Below are 23,893 nucleotides of genomic sequence, written 5' to 3' on the forward strand. Positions count from 1 at the left end.
GGACTGGATGAGCTTAGAGGGCTTTTCCAACCTTAATGATTTTATGGTTCTATGGATCTTGAGATGTGCTTTGTCACAGGTTGTGGGTGATGGGGACAAGAACAGCGGCGTCTCGCCAGACGCTGGTGTCAACAGCTGCTGCTGTGGCTACTGATTTATTGCTCGGGATCACTGAAAATTTGGAAATATTTGAAAATTTGTCAGGTGTCCCTGGCACATGGCAGGGGGTTGGAACTGGATGGGCTTTAATGTCCCTTCCAACCCAATCCATTCTGTGATTCTCTGATCTGCTCTTAATTCTGGAGAAGAGAAGGCTCCAAGGAGACCTTATAGCGACCTTCCAGTACCTGAAAGCTGCGGAGGGACTGTTCACAAAGGTTTGTAGTGATAGGACGAAGGGAAAGGGCTGTAAACTGGAGAGGGGCAGGTTTAGACTGGACATAAGGAGGAATTTCTTCACTATGAGAGTGGTGAGGCCCTGGAACAGGTTGTCCAGAGCAGTGGTGGCTGCCCCATCCCTGGAGATGTTCAAGGCCAGGTTGGATGGGTCTTGGGCAGCCTGAGCCAGTGGGAGGTGTCCCTGCCCATGGCAGAGGGGTTGGAACTGGATGATCTTTAAGGTCCCTTCCAACCCAAACTATTCTATAATGTTATGATTCTATGAGTCTGCAAGGCTACATTAAAATTCTGCTTGGCTTTTCCCAATATCCAGCCACATGACCCACCACAGCTCCTCTCCTCCAGCCCTGTTATTCTCTAGCCCTGGATCTTACGTTTCCAAGCCTCATTGAGCCATTTATTTCCTGATGGCACCACCCAGGGCATAGAAACCTCGAGGAAAATGAAGAAGTTCCTCACCTGACTCCCACGCGTCGCATTGGGAGTGAGAAGGGGGTTCTTCTGCCCAGCCAAGCATCACTTTGGCATGACAGGGATAAGCCAGGGCACCCCTGATGAGATGCAGCAGCTCCCAGACCAGGGCCAGGAGGAACCTGTGGGTTCCTGATTCTCCTTATTAATACAGCAGCTTTATTCATGCCCTTTTCCAGGTCGCAGACGTGCGTGCGCTTGAACAAGTAGACGGTGACCTGGCACAGTGGTTAGACTGGTTGTACTGGAAGCACTATACGCGCCACATCCGGGGACACCCGCTCCCTCTTCTGAACCTGAGTCCTCACCTCACTGGGTGAGATACTGGCAGATCCTTTCCTCTCACCAGGCAGGTTTGTGCCAAGCAGGAGCGTGCAGAAAAGCCTGCCAGGTGGCTGCTTCTCCTCTTTCTTCCCCACTTGCGCAGCAGGTTCTCTGCCTGCAGCCCTGTCCGGCGCTTTCTAACTCAGGGTGTAGAAACCAAGATGTGGGGAAGAGAGATACCAGTACAGACCAGTACACGTGGGCTGGGAACTGAGATCTGAAGGTGAAGCCCTTAGCTGGGCAGGGAGCCCGTAGGCTGGGTAGACTTTGATCCCAAGGGCAAAGCTGGAGCTCTGCTGTGCTCTGTGTCCTCCGTGGGAAACACTGGGAAAAATAACTTAGGCTGGAGCATGGAGCTGGGAATTCAGGGCCAGGGTCTGGCTAGGCGTGGGTGGCCAAGGCATGGCCATGGAAGCTGGCTTGCTGGTGCAGATGGAGCTCCTGGGAAATATTGTCCTCGTGTTTGCCCATGCGCAGCAGCCGTGGGAAGTGAGGAGCCCAGCGCTTCCATTTGTGGTGCTGGAGAAAGGGCTGGATGCAACCGGGTGGGCAGCACATCACGGCTCAGCGCCAAAGGGGTTTTGCTCCTGGTCTGGGCAATAAGGCAGCAGTTAATTAGCGAGGGGTCATTTAATGAGGACTCAGGCTGCCCCAAGACACCCTGTTTTATTCCCCTGGGCTGGTTGCGGGTGCAGATTTGAAGGCCACGTGCAGAAATTCACCTTCAACCTCTGGTGACCTGTGTTTCATGGAGGGGTGCAGGCACCTGGGACGAGACTGCCTGGGGCATGGGGAGCAAACCTCCCCTCCCGAAAGGCTGCGCTGTCAACCGAAGGGATGGCTTTGGGGGCTGTAGGACTGGGAGATGGAGGGAATAGGAACCCGAGCATCCTCCCCAGCCCAGATGTGTTGCACTTCTGGTGCTAACTGACTGTAAAAACCAACTCTCTGTATTGATGACTCAAATGAATGGGATTTTCTTCCTACGGGATGAACCATCTGGCTGCAGTAGCCAGGAGTGGAGTGTCACCTGGAGTAGTGGGTTTGGCTCACTGTTGGGAAGGTTTGGAGGAATCCCAGGACACGGCTGTGCTCTGGGGGTGGGATTTGCAGTGGTGATTTTAAGATATGTGTCGAGCACCTTCCACTGAGCAGAAAAAAAAAAAGCAGGGGAAAACTGCTGGGAGCAATTTCAGCAGGGTAACAGGAGACACCGGCATCTCCAGCAAGAACCAGGGCATCACATGCCCCTCTGAAAGGCTTTTTTGTTGCCTGCTGATGGCTCCTGGAGGGGCTCCTGTTTCCTCCTTCGTGTTCCTGTACAAGCGAAGTCTTTATCTCACATATTTGGCTCGTTAATCATCCCAGAGAGGTGCCAGCCTGCCCTGCATGGGCAGTGAGTGTTTGCAAGGGGAGGATTTGAGCTGGTCATAGATAAATCCCCAAGCCAGGATGGCTGCTATAGCTGGAAAAGGAAATGAGCCAAAGAAATACATGGAAATGCATTAACCCACAGCGAAGTGCACGGCAGAGAAGGCAGGTGCATTAGCAGCATCCAGGCTCTGCTGTTCGAGAGGAGCAAACAAACTCCTTTAATTTAAGGATGGGCAAACCAGGTGGGGTCAGCGGTGCCAGGGGAGAAAGAAATCTGCTCCAAAGCGAGCGATGGAGCAAAGGGAGAGATCATAGAATCATAGAATCACCAGGTTGGAAAGGACCCACTGGATCATCGAGTCCAACCATTCCTAACACTCCCTTAAACCTTATCCCTAAGCACTTCATCCACCTGTTCCTTAAATACCTCCAGGGAAGGCGACTCGACCACCTCCCTGGGCAGCTGTTCCAGTGCCCAATGACTCTTTCCGTGAAGAATTTTTTTCCTATATCCAGCCCGAACCTCCCCTGGTGGACCTTCAGGCTGTTCCCCCTTGTCCTGTCCTCTGTATTCCAGAAGCATTTGGCCAACACCCTCAGCCGCATGGGGTGAATGTTGGGGTGTCCTGTGCAGGGACAGGAGTTGGATTTGATGATCCTTGTGAGTCCCTTCCAACTCAGGACTTTTGATGATTCTATGAGATGAAACGGTTCAAGCGTGCTGACAGAGAAATGTGCAGCTGCCATCGGCTCTTCCAGCCACGCCGGTGCGGAAAAGGCCATTTCTGGCCAATATTCAGCAGAGCAGGACCACGAGGAGCTGCTTTATGAATGTCCCCTCTGTGCTCATGGTCTCCAGAGCCCATCTACAGGGTGGGTGACCTTGCTCTGAGCTCTTCTGCACAGGATCAGTGACAGTCACTGTGTGAAGTGCATTTCCCCCCCCTGCTTTCTCGACGCTAACCTGCAGAAAAAACAATTCCTGGCTTTGTCTACCAGCAGCCGGAGCTGCTGTAAAGGACAGGTTTGTGTTTAATACAGAAAGGTGCTGAGGTAGGGCAAGGAGCAAAGGGAATTTGCCCGAGCGAGCGGTCAAGCCTGAAAATGCAAACCAATAGATAAGGGGGGGAAATGTAAATATATTTAATTATTTATTATTTTATTTAACAGCACCGCTCTCAAAATTGGCTTTTGATTAGAGAAGAAAGGTATCGTGAGCGAGGAAGGGCAGCGGTACCAAACACCAGGAGGAGAAGCCAGGGCAGGTGAGTCAGTGGAAAAAAACCCATCTGCTCCATGAAGAATTATGCTGGTAGGGAGAGATGCAGGGAAAGGAGGGATTCCTACAAGCAGCGATGCCCCCGAGGCAGGGCTGTGGCACACTGACTCAGGTGAGGGGATGGGACAAGTTGTGTTGGGTTCCTGACGGGCTTCTGCCTTGACTTGCAGGGCTTAGGGGACAGGAAAAACTGCAGTGGCTGGTCCAGCAAGTGTAGCAATGTTGCTTTTTCACTCGTAGTGGGGAAAAACCCACCCTGAGTGTCATCTTCATCAGAACTGGAATGCTCCTTGGTGTTTATTATTACAGCTGGGTGTGAGAAGGGCCTGCAAAAACACAAGAAGTTGTTGGGATGCCAGAGGTGACACAGGACACGGCATTCTAGAATCATTAAGGCTGGAAAAGACCTCCAAGCTCATCCAGTCCAACCATCAGCCCAATCATGTCAAAAGGTACCACGTCTACATGCTTTTGGAACCCCTCCAGGGATGGTGGCTCCCCTACTTCCCTGGGCAGCCTCTTCCTGTGTTTCACCACTCTTTCAGTAAAGGAATTTTCCCTAATATTCAAATTAAACCTTGCCTGGCACAACTTGAGGCCATTTCCTCTCGTGCTATCCCTTGTTTCTTGAGAGAAGAGCCCAGCACCCACCTCACTACAACCTCCTCACTGGGAGCTTCAAAAAGCCATGAGGTCTCCACTCAGCCTCCTTTTCTCCAAACTAAACAACCCCAGGACCCTCAGCTGCTCTCAGAAGCCCTGTTCTCCAGACCCTCCCCCAGCTTTGTTCATGTTCTCTGGATGCGTTCCAGCCCCTCAAGGTCCTTCTCATAGTGAGGAGCCCAAAATTGAACCCAGGATTCAAGGTGCGGCCACACCAGTGCCGAATACAGGAGCACGATCACTTCTCTGTTCCTGCCGGCCACCTCGTTTTTTATATAACCATTAATGATGGTTGTATAAAATGATGGTTTGTATCTAATGGTGGTTGTATCTAATGATGGTTGTATCTAATGATGGTTGTATGTAATGATGGTTTGCCAAACCCCAGCTGCAGCCTGTGCTCGTGCCCAACCTCCAGCTGCACCCACTGCTTTTAGGAAGCACCTTCTGAATTTTGCAATTGTTGTACGTAGATCACATGGAACGATTATTGATTTGCATCATAGATAGGAGTGGAAATGTGCAGAGGTTCGCTGCTACCTCACCCCATGACCTTGCGTGTAACTGTGGCTGTTAATTGTTTATTAGTAATGTCCTACAAAAGAAGGAGCAGGAGGTGGTGAGTTGATCCCTGCGATTCAGCCTGGAAACCACGGGAGTCTCTGGCTATGATGGCACGCGGCCAGCAGCCCAGGTGAGGGTCATACCCAGAATGGTTCTTTCCAGCGAGCGGGTGGTTAACTGGGAGTGTTTATAGAGGGCGGCAGCCTAATAAAAGCGCTTGCCAGGCTCATTAAGGATATAATCCCAGCTTTCTGGGGATGGTGGCTTTGCCCAGTGGAATGGAGCAACAAGCCCAAGAGGTTGCGGTTCCTCAAAACGGGGCTCCTGCAAACAGCGCTGGGATGTCCTTGTTGTGAGGAAAGGTTATACACGTCGGTACGAGCTGGTTTTGTAGCGCAGATCATTGGCGAGTTGGGTTTTAAACTAGAAACAGGGATTGGGATGCTCAGAGCACTGTGTGGACCCTGCCTGGAGTGGGTGACTCAACCTGCAGTCCCAACCTGGGATGAGGTGTGGAAAAAGTGCTACAACTACCTAAAAGGAGGTTGTAGCAAGGTGGGTGCTGGTCTCTTCCTCCAAGAATCAAGATATAGGACAAGAGGAAATGGCCTCAAGTTGCACCAGGGGAGGTTTAGACTGGATATTAGGGAAAATGTCTTTATTAATGGAGTGGTGAAGCCCTGGCAGAGGCTGCCCAGGGCGGTGATGGAGTCTCCATCCCTGGAGGGGTCCATAAAGTGTGTAGAGGTGGCACTTCATGCTATGATGTAGCAGGTGTGATGGGATTGGACTGGACGAGCTGAGAGGTCTTTTCCGACCTTCACAATTCTATGATAATTTTTTATATATTGCATGATGGATTGTAGGAATTTCAGGCAGGAACTCCTGCAGGAGCAGCCTCCAGGATGCAGGTATGCTTGGGTCTGTCCCTTTCACACTCAAGAAGTGTGGGGGAAAAGGAGAAATTTTGCTTGGACATCCCTTTCCTGACCTATCTCACTGCTGCTGGAAGAACAGACCTTCTGGAGAAGGGGAAAGAAAAGCTGCCTGTCCGGTTTCCCCTGGATTCCTGAGAAATCTAAGGAAATACTGAAAGAAGCTGCAGCTCTGGAGAGGGAAACAGAGAAGAGCGTGGTGGTGGAGGTCAGGATCAGTCCAGTCGAGGTAATGCCACATAAAGGGCTTCCAGGACAAGCTCGACATGAGCCGGCAATGTGTGCTCACAGCCCAGAAAGCCAACCGTGCCCTCGGCTGCATCCAAAGCAGCGTGGCCAGCACGGAGAGGGACGGGATTCGGCCCCTCTGTTCCTCTCTTGTGAGACCTCATCTGGAGTATTGTGTCCAGTTCTGGAATCCTCAAAATTAGAAGGACATGGAGCTGTTGGAACAGGTCCAGAGGAGGCTACAAGGATGGTCGGAGGGTTGGAGCACCTCCCATACGAGGACAGGCTGAGAGAGTTGGGGTTGTTCAGCCTGGAGAAGAGAAGGCTCTGAGATCCTATAGTGACCTTCCAGTGCCTGAAAGGGGCTACAAGAAAGCTGTGGAGGGGCTGTTCATAAAGGCTTGTGGGGATAGGATTGGGGGCAATGGGTATGAACTGGAGAGGGGCAGATTTAGGTATATGTGAGATAATGAAGGTATATATGATATAATGAAGGTACATATGATATAAAGAAGATATATATGATATAAAGAAGAATTTCTTCACCATGAGAGTGGTGAGACACCGGCCCATGTTGCCCAGGGAAGCTGTGTCTGCCCCATCCCTGGAGGTGTTCCAGGCCAGGTTGGATGGGCCTTGGGCAGCCTGAGCCAGTGGGAGGTGTTCCTGCCTATGGCAGGGGAGTTGGAACTGGATGGGCTTTAAGGTCCCTTCCCCCCCAAACTATTCTATGAGTCTGTGAGTCTAAATTCCGTGCCAGGTCTGGAACTGAGCACAGCCCGTGGCTGGAAGCTCTCCAAAGGGGGAGGAGAGGGGGGAGGAGAGGAGGGAGGAGGCTGCCCGGTGTCTCCCTGCTCCAGCCCCAATCCCGGTTCCCAAGCACCGCCCCGGGAGGGCAGGACAGGGACCGCGGCGGCCGGGGCGGTACGTGCGGGGCTGGGGGACCCCGCGGTGGGGTGGGATGGGATGAGGTGGGAAGGGGTCGGAGCGTTGGGGGCTCCGGGGAGGGATGGGAGAGGAGCGAGAAGGGGAACGGGAGGAGGAGAAGGATGGAGTCACGGCTGAGCTCGGTCCTGGGACAGGGAAAAGGGAGTGGGAACGGGATCGGGAGGGGTCAGAGGGGCTGGGACTGGGACTGGGAAAGGAAACGGGAGTGGGAGAGGGTTGGAATCACGGCTGGGCTCGGGGCTGGGACAGGAACGGGAATGGGACCGGGAAGGGGTCGGAGCCAGGACTGGGACTGGGACTGGGGCTGGGGCTGGGACGGGAATGGGAACGGAGTGGAAGGGTCAGAGTCAGGATTGGACTCGAGACTGGGACTGGGACCGGAACGGGAATGGGACCAGGAGGGGGTCATAGCCACGAGTAGGCTCGGGACTGGGACTGGGGGGGAGTCCCAGCCAGGACTGGGTCGGACTGAGCTCGGTCCCACGGTGCCAGGGACCCGGGATGGGATCGGGAGGAGTGGGATCAGCACAGGGCTCGGGACTGGGACTGGGACCAGCTGGGGTTCAGTCCCACCGTACCAGAGACCGGGACTGGGAAGGGGTTGAAGCCACAACTGGGCTCTGTCCCACCACGCTGGGGACCGGGACAGGGGCTGGGAATGGGACTGGAAGGAGGTCGGAGCCATGACTGGGCTTGGGACTGAGATAGAGACCGGGAATGGTACTGGGAGGTGTTCAGAGCCAGGACTGGGTCAGACTGGGTTTGGTTTGACCGTGCCAGGGACCAAGGATGAGACCGGGAGCCAGAACTGGGCTTGGTCCCACCGTGCTGGGGGCTCGGACAGGGACTGGGAATGGGGATGAGAGGGAATCAGAGCCAGGACTGGATCGGGCTGGGCTTGGTCCCACCGTGTCAGGGACCTGGGATGGGACCAGGAGGGGTTCAGAGCCAGAACTGAGCTTGGTCCCACGACATGGACCAGGACTGGGATGGGATCAGAACCAGGACTGCGTCAGGTGGGCTTGTTCCTGCGTTATCCCCGGCAGGGGATGGACCAGGTCAGGCTGAGACCCAGGGCAAGAGTCAGGATCAGGTCAGGTTCAGTCCCAGGGCAGGACCAGGCTGGACTGGGCACCCATTTGGGTCTGGGACCTGCCCACCATAGGGGGCCATGGGGTCTCCTAGAGGAGCAAGAGGTCCTCAGCCATCAGCAAGAGTTCAGCCTGAATTTGGAAAGGTGAAACCAGCCATGGGGAGGCTGCAGGAGAAACATCCCCAAACTGGGGCTTGGGGGAGCAGGCACTGGAGGGTTCGGGTCTGGGGAGCGGTGGTATCATGGGGGTCCATCCCTGTCATCAACCACTGATGAAATGGGGGCTTGAGGCACCTTGCTGGCCCCTGCAGGTCTTGGGGTGGCCTTCCTGAGAGCATGGAAGAGCAGCCCTCCTTCTGAGCGGGATCCAGGTTAGTGTCGAGAGCAGAGGACAGCGTGAGGTGAGCCCCACACCAAACCCACCGGTGTCTTTGTGGTCAGTTCCCATGGATGGCAGCGTGGCAGGGGAGTCACGTGCCACCAGCCCATTGCTCGAAGATGTCAGTCCCTGGGAAGGTACAAAGGACGGCGTGTGCAGGACTCTATTTGGAAAGCAAACAAAGACAAAGAGAAGGAAACCTGTGCAGGGCAGGTCTGTGTCAGGCACTTTATGAACCGAACGCCGGTCAGTGAGGTTGCAGTTCTTGTCGTGTCGTTACCGTGAAAGAAAGAGTGACTTGAAGTTTCGAAGGGCTCTGGCAAATCTGTGAATGTATCTCGAGTGTTGCTTTAGAAAGAAATCTCACCGTTAAAAGCGAGTCAGCAACTGCAGCGAGTGTTTTGCAGCTGGGGCGGTCGCAGCCTGCAGTGTGTGCCGTCACTCTAGGTGTGTGCTGACCTGGCACACACCTTCCTACCCTCTGGATCTGGGATACAGCCTGTGGCAGTCACAGTTATTTCAAGAAGCTCCTATTTCTGCATGCTGTGATGATTAATTCCTGTATTGCCTTTATGGGCATGAGAGAAACTGCTGTATCATAGAATCATGGAATGGTTTGAGTTGGAAGGGACCTCAAAGCCCAACCAGTCCCACCCCCTGCCATGGGCAGGGACACCTCCCATTGAATCAGGTTGCTCCAAGCTCCATCCAACCTGGCCTTGAACCCCTCCAGGGATGGGGCAGCCACCACTGCTCTGGGTCACCTGGGCCGGTGCCTCCCCACGCTCACAGGAAAACATTTCTTCCTAACATCAGGTAAGAAGCTCCATCAGCGCCAGTGGCGGGTGTTTACTGGGGGCTGTGAGATTTGGTAGCCCGGTGGCTGGGAGAGGAGGAAGTCTGCTGGCCCTGCTCCACTCTGCTGGGTGGCCTCTGTCTCAGCCCCTTGCTGGGCATTGAGCGCTGACCCCTAACTGCTGGGGGGTGGGTTTGTGGACTTTGGCTGATAGCTTTGCCTGAGTGATTTTTTCCTTCCTCTGTGTGTTTGTGTGTACACCAGGTGCAATCCTAGTGTTTATCTTCCCTCTATTGACTTAAAAATGGGCTGTCTGGGCAATCACAGCCCACCCAGCAGAAGCAGGTGGAGGTGCCTTGCTGCTGTAGAGGTTACACATGAGGGAGCCTTGTGTCGAGGGAGCCTTGTGTCAAGGGTTGCCCATTCCTTGCTGAGTATTTCCAGGTCTGGGAGAACAATGGCTGCTGTTGGCAACTCATCCCAAAGCAGTTCTGTGCAAAGATGTTGGTATTTGCTTTTTGGAGGTGATGTGGTGGAGGCATCTCTGAGCCTTAAGTAGCTAAGATGGAAAGCGTGGCCATAAAAGTAGAAACGAACAGTTCTGTGAGCACAGCCAGGGTGAGATGGGCTGCTCTCGGCTTCACCTGGTGGAACCTGGGTGAGAAGAAGCTGCTCCAGGAGGTGTGTTCCTGTCTTTCGGCTAAGGAGCTTCAGCTGCTGGTGGGCTTTCAGGCTCCTTAAAGCTCTTCCAGTGCAGACCTTGGCTGCTGTTGAATGGGATACTCTACAATATATCCTAGTTTCCTGCAGTCATTCAAGGCTATGGATGTCTTGATGTAAAGGGGAAACCTCCCATGTGGCAACGAGGAAAGCGTGGGTGTGGGGTTGGTGAACCCAGCCCTCAACCGAAATAACTCAGAACTAGGTGAGATGCCTTTGATTTTATCTGTGGGTAATTACGCGGGTGGTAAAATCCTCGGGAAGGGAAGTGCCTGAGGAAGGAGGAACATTTGGCCGTCAGTGCCCTGAAGAGAGCTGAGTGTTGGCGATGCTCAGGAGAGCTTGGCGCCACGGTGGTGCCATAAGGTGCTGCCCACAGCCGCGCTCCCATGGGGATCCCAGGAAGACAGGGCTCCCAGACGGAGCCCAGGAGGAAGAATCCTCCCTGGGAGCTCAGGTATGTGTGTCTCCCAAATGCTACTCAATGCATTTCTTGTCCCCAGTGTGTTTCTTAGATGGAAACTGGTGTTGAGGCTGGGCTGAAGCAGCTGAAAATCTTCTGTGAGCTCTGCAAGTTGTGTGCAGTGATATAATCCCCCGGAAAACCTCCAGCCCTATCAAAATACCTGTGCCCGACTGGTTAAACACTGCTGCTTTGTGCCTGGCTGCCGCTTGGCTGCCTGACCAGCTCCATCCCTCCCCCTGCGTCGCCCTTTCTGCCCCGTCGGCTCCTCTCCGTGGTGGCTTCTGCTCGAGGGTCTTGCTGTGGGTTTTGTTTATGGCTCTTGCTCGTTGGAGAAGGTTCCTTTGAAAAGAGTAGGGAGAGGTAAAGCTGTGTCGGGGAACAGCAAGTGTAAGGATGTTGCTGCAAATCCAGACTGAGGATGAAGAAGGCAGCACTGGTGAGGCTGATGGCAGCACGGCGTCTTGGTTGGGTGAAGGGAGATAACGCTCAGAGGCTCCCGTGGTGTGCCAGGAGCTGCTTAAAGCACTCCAGGAGGGCTAAGAAGTGCTCCAAGTGGGGTGGGAATGCAGGATTTGGCTTCAGGAGACTGCGGAAGGGCAGATGGATAATGTCTACACGTGCTGAAAGGCTCTGGAGGAGAGCGTGTTATCTGGCATGGAGGCGGGGGAGGTCACAGACCAAAAACCACGGGAAGGCTGCCGGCAGGAACGGCTTTATCTCGGCAGGAAACGGATTAGGAGAAATAAAACCGAAAAACAAAACCCCACAACCTAACACAAAGGTACAAAGTGGAGTCAAAAGGAAAGCAGGAAGGAGACAAAAGTCCAAGCGTTGGGATTTTCCCAGGCTGACGTGCCTTCCCAGGTCTGGGCACACGGGGTACCGGCAACTCGGGTATAAACTGGAGAGGGGCAGGTTGAGACAGGACATTAGGAGGAATTTCTTCACCATGAGAGTGGTGAGGCCCTGGCCCAGGTTGCCCAGGGAAGCTGTGGCTGCCCCATCCCTGGAGGTGTTCCAGGCCAGGTTGGATGGGCCTTGGGCAGCCTGAGCCAGTGGGAGGTGTCCCTGCCCATGGCAGAGGGTTGGAGCTGGGTGATCTTTAAGGTCCCTTCCAACCCAAACTATTCTGATTCGATGAACTCTGCTCCCTTTTCTAGCCCGAAGAGAGGCGAGCACCCCAAATCCCCCCAGCGCTGGTTCAGCAGAGCCTGTCCTGGAGGTGTTAGGCTGGCACTAAGCCAGACATGGGAAAAGCCAAAGGATGCAGCTCCCACAGCGAGATGGGACATGGTGAGGGCTCGCCAACCTCCAGCAGCGCCGTGAGTTCGTGCCAGCACTGCTTCGGTGCCCGTGGCAGCGTTATCACCCGGAAGAGATGGCATAGGCCTTAGATATAAATGGACTCCTTGTCTGAGTCCATTAATAGTTTGCAGCAAACTATGCTCTGATGGCCATAATGAAATTATGGGGAGAGAAAGAGACTGAAAGGCAGTATCCTGTGCCTCCCTGGAGAAGCTCAAGCTGAAAGAGGGGAGGTTGGGATGAGATCTTAGGAAGAAATATTTTGCTGTGAAGGTGTTGAGGCCTAGATGAGAAATCTCATCTGAAGCCTTGTGTTCAGTGCTGGAGCCTTGGCACAGAGAGGACATGGAGCTGTTGGAGCAAGTAAAGAGGAGGCCATGGAGATGATCTGAGGGCTGGAGAACCTCCCGACATGGACAGGCTGAGAGAGTTGGGGTTGTTCAGCCTGGAGAAGAGAAGGATGCGGGGAGACCTTAGAGCAGCTTCCAGTATGGAAAGGGGCTCCAGGAAAGCTGGAGAGGGACTCTTGATCAGGGAGTGCGGGGAGAGGATGAGGTGGAACAGTTTTGAGCTGAAAGAGGGGAGATTGAAATGAGATCTTAGGAAGAAATGTTTTGCTGTGAGGGTGGGGAGGCCCTGGCCCAGGTTGCCCAGAGCAGTGGTGGCTGCTCCATCCCTGGAGGTGTTCCAGGCCAGGTTGGATGGGGCTTGGAGCCCCTGATCCAGTGGGAGGTGTCCCTGCCCATGGCAGGGGAGCAGAACTGACTGGGCTTTGAGGTCCCTTCCAACCCAACCCATTCCATGATTCTATGAAATGGGGCATTTTGTGATCCTTGACACTGTTTTGCAGCCCTCGGCGTGGTTGTGGCAGCTGGCTGGGTGGATTGCAGCATCCTGAGCCCTGCAGTGGGTCGGGCAGCATTTGCTTTCCCGTGACGCCCTTGTTTTGCAGGAAGCCACAGCCCCGGGGCCCCTGGGCTCCCCTCTGGGGTGGGCTGGCGCTGGACTGGGATGGGCGATCGCCTTGGGCAGAGTTTTAAGGAAACATTGCTGCTCGCCTGGCGCTGTCTGCAAGAGCGCAATCGAGGAGGAGTTGTTAGAAATAAAAATAAAACAGAAGATGGTGCAATAAGTCTTAAAATGTCTACAGGGAACGCCAAGAGCAATGAGTGTGGGTGCATTCCTGTGCCTTCTTGGCAGGAAGCATAAGCAGGAAAATGTGGAAAAGCCCTTATAGGTTCCACGGGACCGTCCCTCTGGGTCTCTGTATTCCCTGGGGAGATGCTCTAAAATGGCCTGAGTGTTTGTCCAAATGAGCAGGAATTGGCCAAAGCAGCAGCAATGCTGGTTTTCCCAGCTCAGCTGGATATCTCTAGGTATTTGTGTCATTGCTTTTCCCACCAGGACAAGGGATTTCCCCACATCTCCTGAGCTACATCTGGCCAGACGTGTCCCTGCCACTGGGGCAAGTGTAATGTGGACAATAAAAAGGAGAAAATAGTCCCCGAGTCCTGACCTTTTAGTTTTCTGACTCCACGTTGAGTTTTGTGTCGGTTGTGGGTTGAGTCCTTGTGTAACCAGGTTATTGCGCTGCGGGAATGAGGTCGTAAGGATGTGCTGCAATTAGCAAGGAAGGTGGTTAATGAAAGGTTGTCTGGACGTAAGCACGAAGATGAAGGTAGCACCTTGCGTGCTGATGCTGCTGTGGAGGAGCTGGTGTGGGGCTGTCTGTCCCTCGGAGGTGGGGCCGGACAGAGAGGTGAATTCCAGCCTGGCTCTGTGTTACTTCATTCTATCACTGAAAGGGTTATTGGGCAGTGGAACAGCTGCCCAGGGAAGTGGTGGAGTCACCATCCCTGGAGATGTTTAAAAGACCAGTGGAAAAGGTGCTCAAAGATGTGGTTTAGTAGTAGACAGGTATGGTTGGACTCAATGACCTCAAAGGTCTTTTCTAACCAGAAGATTCTATGATTACCCACCTATCTGAGCATCTCATCTGGGCCGATCCCCCTGGGACTTCCAGCTCCACCTCCAGAAGGTGTAAAGCTCTGTGGGAATGCCAGCACACGAGCAACTGATCTCTGTGTATTGAGGATTGCTGTTACAGGATTGTAGAGTTGTTTAGGTTGGAAAAGATAATTGAGTCCAAGGCACCACTAAACCATGTCCCGAAGTGCCACATCTGAGCACCTCCAGGGATGGTGACTCCACCACTTCCCTGGGCAGCTGTTCCAGTGCCCAATAACCCTTTCAGGGAACACCTTATTCCTAATTTTCAATCTAAACCTCCCCTGGTGCCACCTGGGGCCACTTCCTCTCATCCTATCACTTCTTACATGGCAGAAGAGACCAGCGCCCACCTCACCACAACCTCCTCTCAGGTTGTAAAGGCCCATTGAAAGGAGCCAGAGGACCTCACAGCCATAACTTAGGAGGAGGTGAGCACTGAAATGCCGCCAGCCCTGGAAGCAGCTTGGGAAGAAGGAGAGCTGTGGCTCTGGCCATCAGATTTAAGCTAACGTGCAGCAGGCTCCAGGTTCTTTGGATGTTTGGAAAATAGATTTCTTTCCCCCCAAAGATTTCTAGAAAATTAGTCTCAAGTTTTACTAGTGGTGCTGGAATTGCACAGAGGCTTTTAGAGGCAGGATCCAAAGGGATGTGTCTGTCCGTGGAGGTGTGGTGTGAGCTGTGCATCACACTCCAACTCCTACTCGGGAGTGAGGAAGCCCTGGAAGTTGGTGTGAATGATCTTCTCTTGTGACTACACCAGGGCTTGACCCCTTCCCTCAACTGCAGACTCATCTCCCGTGATCCTGTGACAAAGGTGGTGCTGCTGGAGCGCAAGTGGGAAGGTGATGTCATGGGAAGGGGAAAATCCAGAGGTCGCAGAGAGTGGAGGAGCGTGGGCGCTGCCGTGGGCAGTGATGGGTGCTGTGTTTCCTTGTGAGTCAGCCCGATGGGGTTGATGTTTCACCGGGAGCACCGAGATGTGGAGACCGATCGGGAGCTGATTCCATCAAGGGATCTGCATCCCTGTGGTGGGACCGCTGTTGGGTGTCTCTGCAGAGATGTTACCTACTGCTGCCCTGCCTCTTTCAAAAAGGCCCCTGGGGTGCTTGGAAGGGGTTTATCCTGAATCCTCCCATGCTGATTTAATAGTTGGAAATCATAGAATCACCAGGTTGGAAAAGACCTCTTGGATCAAGTCCAACCATTCCTATCTGCCACTAAACCATGTCCCTGAGCACCTCGTCTACCCTTCTTCTAAATACCTCCAGGGATGATGACTCCATCCCCTCCCTGGACTGCTGTTCCAGTGTCTGGTGACCCTTCGTGTGAAATATCTTTTCCTGATATCCAGTCTGACCCTCCCCTGCGCAGCTTGAGGCCATTCCCCCTTGTCCTGTCCCCTGTCACTTGGGAGAAGAGCCCAGCTCCCTCCTCTCCACAACCTCTTCTCAGGTAGTTGTAGAGAGCAATAAGGTCTCCCCCTCGGCCTTCTCTTCTCCAGGCTAAACAACCCCAAGAGATGTTGCAAACGTCCCAAGAGAAGTTGCAACGCATCCCTTAGCTCTGGCAACCTACAGAGAGCTGGTGAGAGGTGCGGGAAGGCTGCCCGAGCGTGGAGGAGCTGCAGGTGCCCCTGGCTTTGCAGCCGCGCCAGTGGAGGTTAATGATTCAGAGATCCTGGTGTAAATCATTGCCAGCGCAGCGTAGGGCTGCAGGTGAGCGTGGGATGAGGATGAAGGTGCGTCTGGCTGCTGGGAAGACCCCATGCTGCGGGTGGAGGGAAGGAGATGCAGGCTGGAGGAGGGTTGGAGCATTCGGCCACCAGTTGCCTGCCTGATGGAGGGGTGAAGGTGCCCACTGGAGCTGCAGCTCTGAGCTGGGAGGGCAAGAGGAGAGCAGGCTGGATGGTGAGTAAGGGTTGGGTGCTCAGGGCTCTGCACAGCACTCTGGAGCAGTTTTGGCTAAAAAGTAGAGGGAAATCACAAAGGAAACATTCCTTGAGGATTGCTTAACTGGTGCAACAACAGAGCAGGGAATTTCTCCATTCCCATACTGGGGAGGATGGCATTGTATGGGTGCGTTCCTCTTGGTCTGCTCGGGATGGCTGTTGTGGGTGCTACCTTGGACGTGCGATAGCAACCAGAGCGAGGTTTTGGGGGCAAGTTTGTGCTCTTGGGCTTCCTGAACCCTCAAGCTGAGGCACCCTTTCACCACGCTGACTGATGTCCATCTCTGTGGTGCCACCTCTCTGCTCCAGGGAGCACCAGGGATGCTGGACTTGACGTGGAGACGGCAGCAGCTCCTGTCTCTGGCCACTGACGCCAAGGCACCAGGGTTATTGCTACAGCAGCAATAGGACTTCGCTCTGGAAAGCCAAAAGAAGAGCTAATTCAATGGAGAGGCAGGCTTGTATGTCAGGTCTCCTGCTTTAATCTGATTTACTTGGGCTGCAGGGCAGCTCAGTGAGGGATCTGCATAAAATTTTCAGACGTGGAGATAATGTAGAAGCTTAAATCCTGTCTGCTTCCCGAGGTGAGGTGCCCAAGGGAAGCCAGAGGGGTCAGGAATAGGCATGAAGGTTTAGACACCATGGGTAAATGTTACAAGCCCTGCATGTTTTCTGTGTCCACGCAGCGTAACGTCCCTGCCACAAACCCATCACAATGGTTTGCAAGTGAAATCTGGGCTGGCTGATATCTATTTGCAAAATGCCTTGGCGAATAACATGGAGATGGGAGTTCATTTGTGTAAATAAGGTAAGGAAAAAGCCCAAGAGCCACTGATAGAGCTCATTTTGGAAGATCCAAAATGACAGAGGCGCTGATAAATCAGAGCCTCAGCGGTACTCACCTGAGGTGTGGGCTGGGAGCAGGGCCTGATGCAGCTGAGGGGGGATGGAGGAAGAGAACAGAAGGTGCAATTTGCTTTGTACGTGATTTTATGAGCCTGCAAACTGTGCTGAGATGGCATTGCAGGTGCTCTCTGGAGCAGAGGGGGCTATTAATGAAGTGTGGGATGTAGACGGTGCCCTTGCATAGGCGTTGCTCCCCACGGTGTGTTCAGGACGCAGGCAAAGAGCACAGGTTTTGTGTAGGAGGGCAGAGGCCACTCCTGGGACCACCAATCGCGGGCTCAGAAGCTCTCGGGTAGGACTGTGGCATTGTGATTCCTCTTGGGATGGTGGTGAGGACCTTTTGGATGTAGCATTTGCCGTGTCCTCAGCAGTTCCTTACTAGGATTGAATTAAAGCCGAGGGCAGGGGATGCCTTCCCCGAGGGGCAGCTGGGCTGGGCACGGTGCTGAGCTGCGACACAAGGAACAGCAGGCTTGTCCCTGCCTGCCTGCCGGCAGCTCCCATCACTCAGGGCTCGGAAGCTTGTATTTGCCCGAGATCCCCAGACAGGCAGCAGGAGAAGAGACTTTGCCCTGCCCGGCTCCGTGCAAACACTGATGAGCCCAATGCAGGGTCTAATGGGGTTGGGACACCCCTCGGTGAGTGCCCAAAGTGGTGCTGAGGCACAGGCTGTGATGGGGAAGTTGCTTTGCAGCTTTCTCCTCTCCGGGCTTGCGTGTATGCGTGTCTTTTCCTGCAAGTGGCCGGAGCTGCTGTGTTTTCTGGGAATGGTGGTTTATTCTGGCCTTGACCCTGCGAACCAGGCTTGGTCTTGAGATAAACAAGCAAATGTGAAGCTTGAGACCGTCAAACTGGATGGCTGCGCTGAAGAGTGAGGGTGTGTATGGAGACAGCACGGAGGGGCGGCATATCCGGGGCTGACTTCTGGCACAAACAAACATCGAGAAGCTGAGGCTGAGGAGGAAAGGAGAAAACCGTGGCGTATTTGCGTGGCTGCTTGCTGGGTTTGGCACTTGCATACAACTGGGAGGCTGCTGCAAGGCTTGCTCGGGTGGAGAAAGGGGTAGCTTAGCTGTGAGTTGCTGGCCGTGGGGTGCAGGAAGGGGTTGCACTCACCGCTGCCATCTTCGCAAGCCGAGGTCAAGGAGGTGAGTGGCAAGGAGCCGCGCTTCCACGTGATTTATTCTTGGAAAGTGAGCGCATCTGCTCCAGCTGATGTGGAAAATGCATATAAGTCTGTCAAGGTGGCAACGGAGGAGTTCCCACCCGTGATCCAGCTGGTTGGGAAGGGCCACGCTCAGATGGCTCCGAGCCCACTGCGGTCAGCAGGATGCAGCCAAAGGACTTGCCACCAGTGTGTGTTACTCCAGGGTGGGCAAACACTGGCCAAAAGAAGCCAGGAGCTGTACCGAGAACTTGCTGTCGCAGCAGCCCTTGCCAGCAGCAGCTGGGGAAGCCACAGGGTTGACTTGGCTGGGAGAGAAGTGGTTTTGCTTTCTCTTCTCCGGGCAGGGAGGCACTGCAGGGCAGGCAGCCAACGCTGCAAGCACCCCTGCTCCGTCTCGAGCAGGGGGAAAGGAGAAGCTGTACAGCCGCAGATTCATTTCTGGGTGGTTTCAGGTTAGTTTGTATTGATAGTGGCTGCTTGTCTGAGGCAACGCTGCTCCACAAAGCAGGGAGTGCTTCTATAAGCTGTGAACTTCGTTGTGGTGGTGGTTTTTGTGTTGTGAAGAGTTCAGCTATCCCACTCCTAAGGATGATATAAATATATAAATACAAATTGTTAGTAAACATTATGAGTTCAGGTTTTTTTCTCAAGGTTTGCGGCTATTACAGGGCCAGATTTGGATTTGATGTCTCCCTTTGATAGGACACTGTGGTCCTCAGGAGATTTAGGAGCATTGTGAATGCTTTGCCCTGGTTTCTGCAGTGCTGCATGCGTTTCAGAAAGGGCTGGAGAGGATCCTCTCCTTTCCTCTCAATACAGGATGCTTGATTTGTGCAGCTGCTCAGTGGAGGGGGAATCATGCCCAGGAGGAATGTAATGGATCTGCTTGAGCTGAAGCTGGATAAAAGCTTCCTGCAAAGGTGGGAAGGAGGAAGGAAAGAATCAGTGGCACTGCTTGCCTTTCTGTGCTGTAAGCCCTGAAGTGGCAGGAAGGGAACCAGACCAAGCCTGGGATGGATGCTACTGCCTGGGTCACAATGAGAATGGCTAGCAAGGATCCTGATGCGCTCTCCGCAGGTGCGGTGGAATCAGATTTCCAGCATTAGTGGAATGAAACAAAGCTATTGTGGCCATTGAAATGGTAGATGCGTGGTTTTTGCATCCCGCCGTGCACTAACCATCCCTTTCTGTCTCTTCCCAGAGCTCGCTGCCTGTCTGGAGAGGGGTCCGCATGCATGCTAGCAGGACTGCAGCCCCTCAACCCCAAGCGATGCTGTAAGCTACGGGCAGCCTGGCCAGCCAGCAGCAGCAGCAATGGCCCATTCTCGGACCAACGGCTCGCACTACGCCCTGACAGCGATAGGGCTTGGGATGCTCGTCCTTGGCATCATCATGGCTGTCTGGAATCTCGTCCCTGGCTTTGGACCCACCGACAAACCCAGCACCCACGCTGGGAACAGCAGCAAGCCCGACCGTGGCACCGGAGGTATTATGAAAAGCAAGACCTTCTCGGTGTCATATGTGTTAGTGGGAGCGGGTGTGCTGCTGCTGCTGCTCTCCATCTGCTTGAATATCCGGGACAAGAAGAGGCAAAGTGAAGATATTGTTCACGTGCATCACCAGGCACCCGCAGAGCCCTCACAACAGGAGGACAGGTGAGGCTTTTTGGAGAAAAAGGGAGCAGGATCGTGTGTAGGAATGAAATTCAGAGCTCTTATTCTGCCTCGGGGAGGTCGGGAGCAAGGAGAGTAGGTCTGAAAGCATCGTGTGCTACAATAAAAGCAAGTCTCATGGTTTAGGGTTCAAATATGTTATGGAGATCAGGAAGGAGTGAATCCAGCTGTGTTTAGGTTAAAGGGAGGATTGTTTGTATGTAAGCTGGAGTCTAGATGGAACGGTGGCCAAGAGAGCGTTGCTGAGATGTGCCAGTCCTTGTTTTGGCAGTACACAAGCAGCGTCCTGGGAGTTAACGCTGGGGACAGTGGTTAATGGTTAACGCAGAGGAGAGAGATCACTGCTGCAAGCCAGGAGAGGAGCCAGAGATGTAGGAAATGCTGTCTTGCTGGGTGCAGCCGGAGGTGCCAAGCACCCTTCCATCCGCAGCAGCATAGGCAGCGGCTGGAAATGGAATTTAGACCCGGTGAAAGTTTGCAGGGCTCTCCTGTTTGCTCAGGGGACTCCAATGGGCAGAGCAAAGGCTGCTGCCACAGCAGGCTCAGTTGGAACAAGCAGCCCTGGCTCAAGCTCAGGTGTCTGTGGTGTAGATACAATCATAGAATCGTTTAGATTGGAAAAGGCCTTTAAGACCATCAAGATGGGCACATATTGTGCAGCTGAATCTCTAAGCATTAAAACTCAAGGTAGTTGCCCAACCCAAAAGACATCTGAATGGCAAAGACAGAGTGGTGCTGTCCCTCTCATATATTTTGACTGATTCATCAAGACGGGAGGAAACGGTGTTCTGGTAGGGGAAGAAATTACTGCTGTGCAATGCATAAAGAGGTTTTGTACGCAAAGGGAGTGATGATCAAAGACAGATGTACCACATAAGGAACTAAAACTATATCTGAATAAAGCTGAGGAGGTGAACTGTTCTGGCAAACTGAAGGGAGCTGGTGGATTAAGAGCAGCCCTGAAAAGGACTTCGGGGTGCTGCTGGGTGAGAAGCTCCACATGAGCTGGCAATGTGTGCTCACAACCGAGAAACCAGCCCTGTCCTGGGCTGCATCCAAAGCAGTGGGATAGCAGGGCAAGCGAGGGGATTCTGCTCCTCTAGTCTGCTCTGGTGAGACCCCACCTGGAACCCTGTTCTAGTTCTGTGGTCCTCAGCACAGGAAGGACCATTCTCTTTGTAATGTAGAAGCACAAACAATTTGTTTGGTTTTTTTGCTCTCGTTTTATTCTCTCCTCCATGCCCCCTGTCCCCAGGGAAGCTGAAATGATGTGCTACTGATAGCCTTAACTCTTTCCCCTCTAGTCAAGAAGAGGACGAAGATGTGTCTTCCCAGTACTACGTCCCCAGCTACGAGGAGGTGATGAACACTGGCTACTCTGAGCCCAGAGACTCAGACAGGAGCAACAGGATCAGTGTCTCCCTGCCCTCCTACGAGTCGTTGACAGGGCTCGATGAAAGCACCCAGGTGCCAGGAGCTGCCAGTGTAGAGCCCGGCTCGGAGCGGGAGCCCGGTCGGCAGAACTCGCGGCTGAGCAAGCACTTGAAGCCACTGAAGGTGCGGAGGATCAAGTCCGAGAAGCTGCACTTGAAGGACATTAGGCTAAACCTCGCGCAGGGGAATAGCACTGTTCCTATCACGATAGAGCCGCTGACCCCTCCACCCAAGTACGAGGAGATCCAGGAGAAAGTACAAGAGAGCCAGCAAATTACTTAAAAAATGAGGAATCTGTGATGCTGCTGGGTTTGGGGTTTTTTTGTTCTTTTTTGTTAAAAAACAAAAACCACGTGAAGAAGAGCTTGGTCAGTGGGCACAGAAGGGTCAGGGCTCCCTGGGAGCTGCGATGTGGAGGACGCGATGGATGCTTAGTGCTGCGGCACAGGGACAGGACAAGCTTTCCCCGGGATGAGGCTTTACAAAAGACCATGGGGAAGGAACCTGAATGCCAGTAGTTTTGCTGCTCTGAAGTAAATGAAGGCTTGAAGTACTGAAAGTGTGATTTATGGTCTTTTACGTAAGAACCACCCAATGCATCTTTTGCCCCCCTCTGCCCCTTGCACCAGCAAGGCTCTTCCAAGCCACCAAATTGATATGGAATAGGGATTTTCCAAGTGGAAAAGGGCAGCACTCCTTTTCCTTTGTGCCTTTTCTTTCTGAGTAAGGGAAACTGCATTGCCAGAGTAGCTCTGCAGTTTTTTCCTGCTCCTCTCTGGGGCTGGGATGGTGGCCCAGAGCCAGCCCGGACTCCTGCCAAGCTCTCTGCTTGCTGGTGGGAAGTGGAAACAGGCTCTGTGCTCCTCAGGAAGAGGATGGATTCCTTGCTTCGGTTATTTTCTCTGTGGTTTATGCTCTAGTGTGAAGGAATAGTCTGTTTGGGGCCAGGGGGTAAATCCAGGGAGTCAGCAGTGGTGCACTCTGCTCCCAGGAGGTGTGCAGGGTGACACGGCTGCAGAGCGTGCTGTGCGAGCAGACCTGTTCCAAATAAACGTTTTGTACATTGTGTTTGTGTGTGTGTGTGTGCACTCGTGCGCAGGTGGCCCTTCCCAAGATTTGCAAGCTGGAACGGTCTGAAATCAGTCGGCTGTTTTAGGGCAGATGCTGCTCCACGGGCATCCCAGCCATGCGCCGCCTCCTGGGCTTCCAGCAAAGAGATTGATGACAACGTTGATTGCATATACAACCCCTCATAGGGTCTTGGTTTTGATGGTGTGGGGAGAGAGCAGAATCTGCCATGAATTTGTAGCAGATACCGGTGTGGCCAATCTGCCCTCTGCCTCTGGGCTGCTGGTATGGATGCCTCTGTGTTGGTATGACGTGAATATTGATGTAGTTATGGACCGTTCAGCAGAGGTTGACTTGGCAGTGTGGTTGATAGAAGACATGAGAAGCAGGCAAGTGACCAAAACAAAGAGAAAGAAGAATCATAGAATAGTTTGGGTTGGGAGGGACCTCAAAGCCCATCCAGTTCCACTCCCTGCCATGGGCAGGGACACCTTCCACTGGATCAGGGGCTCCAAACCCCATCCGACCTGCCCTTGAACACCTCCAGGGATAGGGCAGCCACCGCTGCTCTGGGCAACTTGTTCCCATGTCTCACCACATAAGAAATGTTGGTCCAAATCCATATCACAATTTCTCGTTAGCTATTATTTCATGTTGCGTCTCGTAATTTCTGTTGTTGCATCACAAGAATTTCAGTTTGTGCCCCAAGTTATAGGGCAAAATAACATCATTGCGTAAAGGTCTCCCTTACTGAAGAGAAAAAAAAATAGTAGAGGAGTATATCCTAGATTGAGGGATTTGGGATGGGGGTGTCCCATGTGGCTCTTGTTGAGGGGTTTGGAAAGGTGGTGCAGCCCTTGGAAGTTTTCTCCCAGGTGCTTGTGTCCCTAAGAGTCTGCCCACAGCAGGAGGCAAGGCGTGAGGTCAAGGGAAGCTTATATTGGATATTTGGAAAAATTTCTTTACTGACAGAGTGGTGGAGCCCTGGCAAAGGCGGAGGGGGAGTCTCCATCCCTGGAGGGTGTCAAAAAGTGTATAGACATGGCATTTTGGGACATGGTTTAGTAGGCACGGTGATGTTGGACTGGATGAACTTGGAGGTCTTTTCTAACCTTAATGATTCTAGAAGTCCTCTCTCTTTGGTGAAGAAATACAGCCCTAACAGTTTTCCTAGAAAAATCTGTGTAAATATTGAGTTAATAAAATGAAAGCTCTTGTCTGAGCAGTTGGGAGTTAAAGTTTCATGGAGCTTCTTCAAACAAAGTCCCATTTAATGAAGTAGGCTGGTGAAAGCAAAATCTTTCCCCACGACTCATGTAGGAAGAGAGTTGAAAAAATGACTGAAAGTGCAGTGACTGCAGTGAAACCGGCTGTGGCAAATGTAGTAATTAGGCGAAAAATACCCAGATGGCTAATGAGCATCTCTGGCTACTCAGCATACTTGCCCTCTGACTGTGCTTAGAAAGCAGACGGAGTTGTGTGATGCTGAGGAGTGTGAGAGCTCTCAAGCTTGTAACCATCGCTGTCCTAGAATGGCTGGAGTGAAACGGAGGTGGCACTGGAATGTATTGTAAGAGAAGAGATATTCCTGAAGATGAGGATGGTGGAGGTGTTGTAAATAAGATGTGCTGGTAGATGAGAAAGCTCATCTGGAGCCTTGCATTCCGTGCTGGAGTCCTCAGTACAGGAAGGACGTGGAGCTGTTGGAGCGAATCCAAAGGAGGTCACGGAGGTGATCCAAG

General features: G+C 53.1%; 1 protein-coding gene and 1 long non-coding RNA gene across 9 annotated transcripts; one reads left to right on the plus strand and one right to left on the minus strand.

Annotated features, from left to right (window-relative positions):
- The first annotated feature begins 7,078 nt into the window (after positions 1–7,078).
- TMEM51 (transmembrane protein 51) lies at positions 7,079–22,907 on the plus strand. 8 transcript variants are annotated; one of them, XM_054085556.1, is made up of 4 exons: positions 7,126–7,161; positions 16,589–16,710; positions 19,178–19,631; positions 20,954–22,907. In XM_054085556.1, the coding sequence occupies exons 3-4, from the start codon at positions 19,291–19,293 to the stop codon at positions 21,363–21,365; spliced, it is 753 nt and encodes a 250-aa protein (XP_053941531.1). In that variant the 5' UTR covers positions 7,126–7,161; positions 16,589–16,710; positions 19,178–19,290; the 3' UTR covers positions 21,366–22,907. The 8 variants fall into 8 exon arrangements, with proteins under 8 accessions (XP_053941532.1, XP_053941531.1, XP_053941535.1 ...); XM_054085555.1 differs by lacking the exon at positions 7,126–7,161 and adding an exon at positions 13,790–15,669; XM_054085558.1 differs by lacking the exon at positions 7,126–7,161 and adding an exon at positions 15,693–15,861.
- LOC128854230 (uncharacterized) lies at positions 16,231–19,037 on the minus strand. The gene is made up of 3 exons (XR_008453207.1): positions 17,925–19,037; positions 16,805–17,762; positions 16,231–16,319 (listed from the first exon to the last, which is right to left on the minus strand). It is a non-coding gene; the product is annotated as an uncharacterized LOC128854230 (long non-coding RNA).
- Positions 22,908–23,893: the final 986 nt, after the last annotated feature.

Source organism: Cuculus canorus, chromosome 21 (genome assembly GCF_017976375.1).
Source record: "Cuculus canorus isolate bCucCan1 chromosome 21, bCucCan1.pri, whole genome shotgun sequence".
Lineage (NCBI taxonomy): Eukaryota > Metazoa > Chordata > Aves > Cuculiformes > Cuculidae > Cuculus > Cuculus canorus.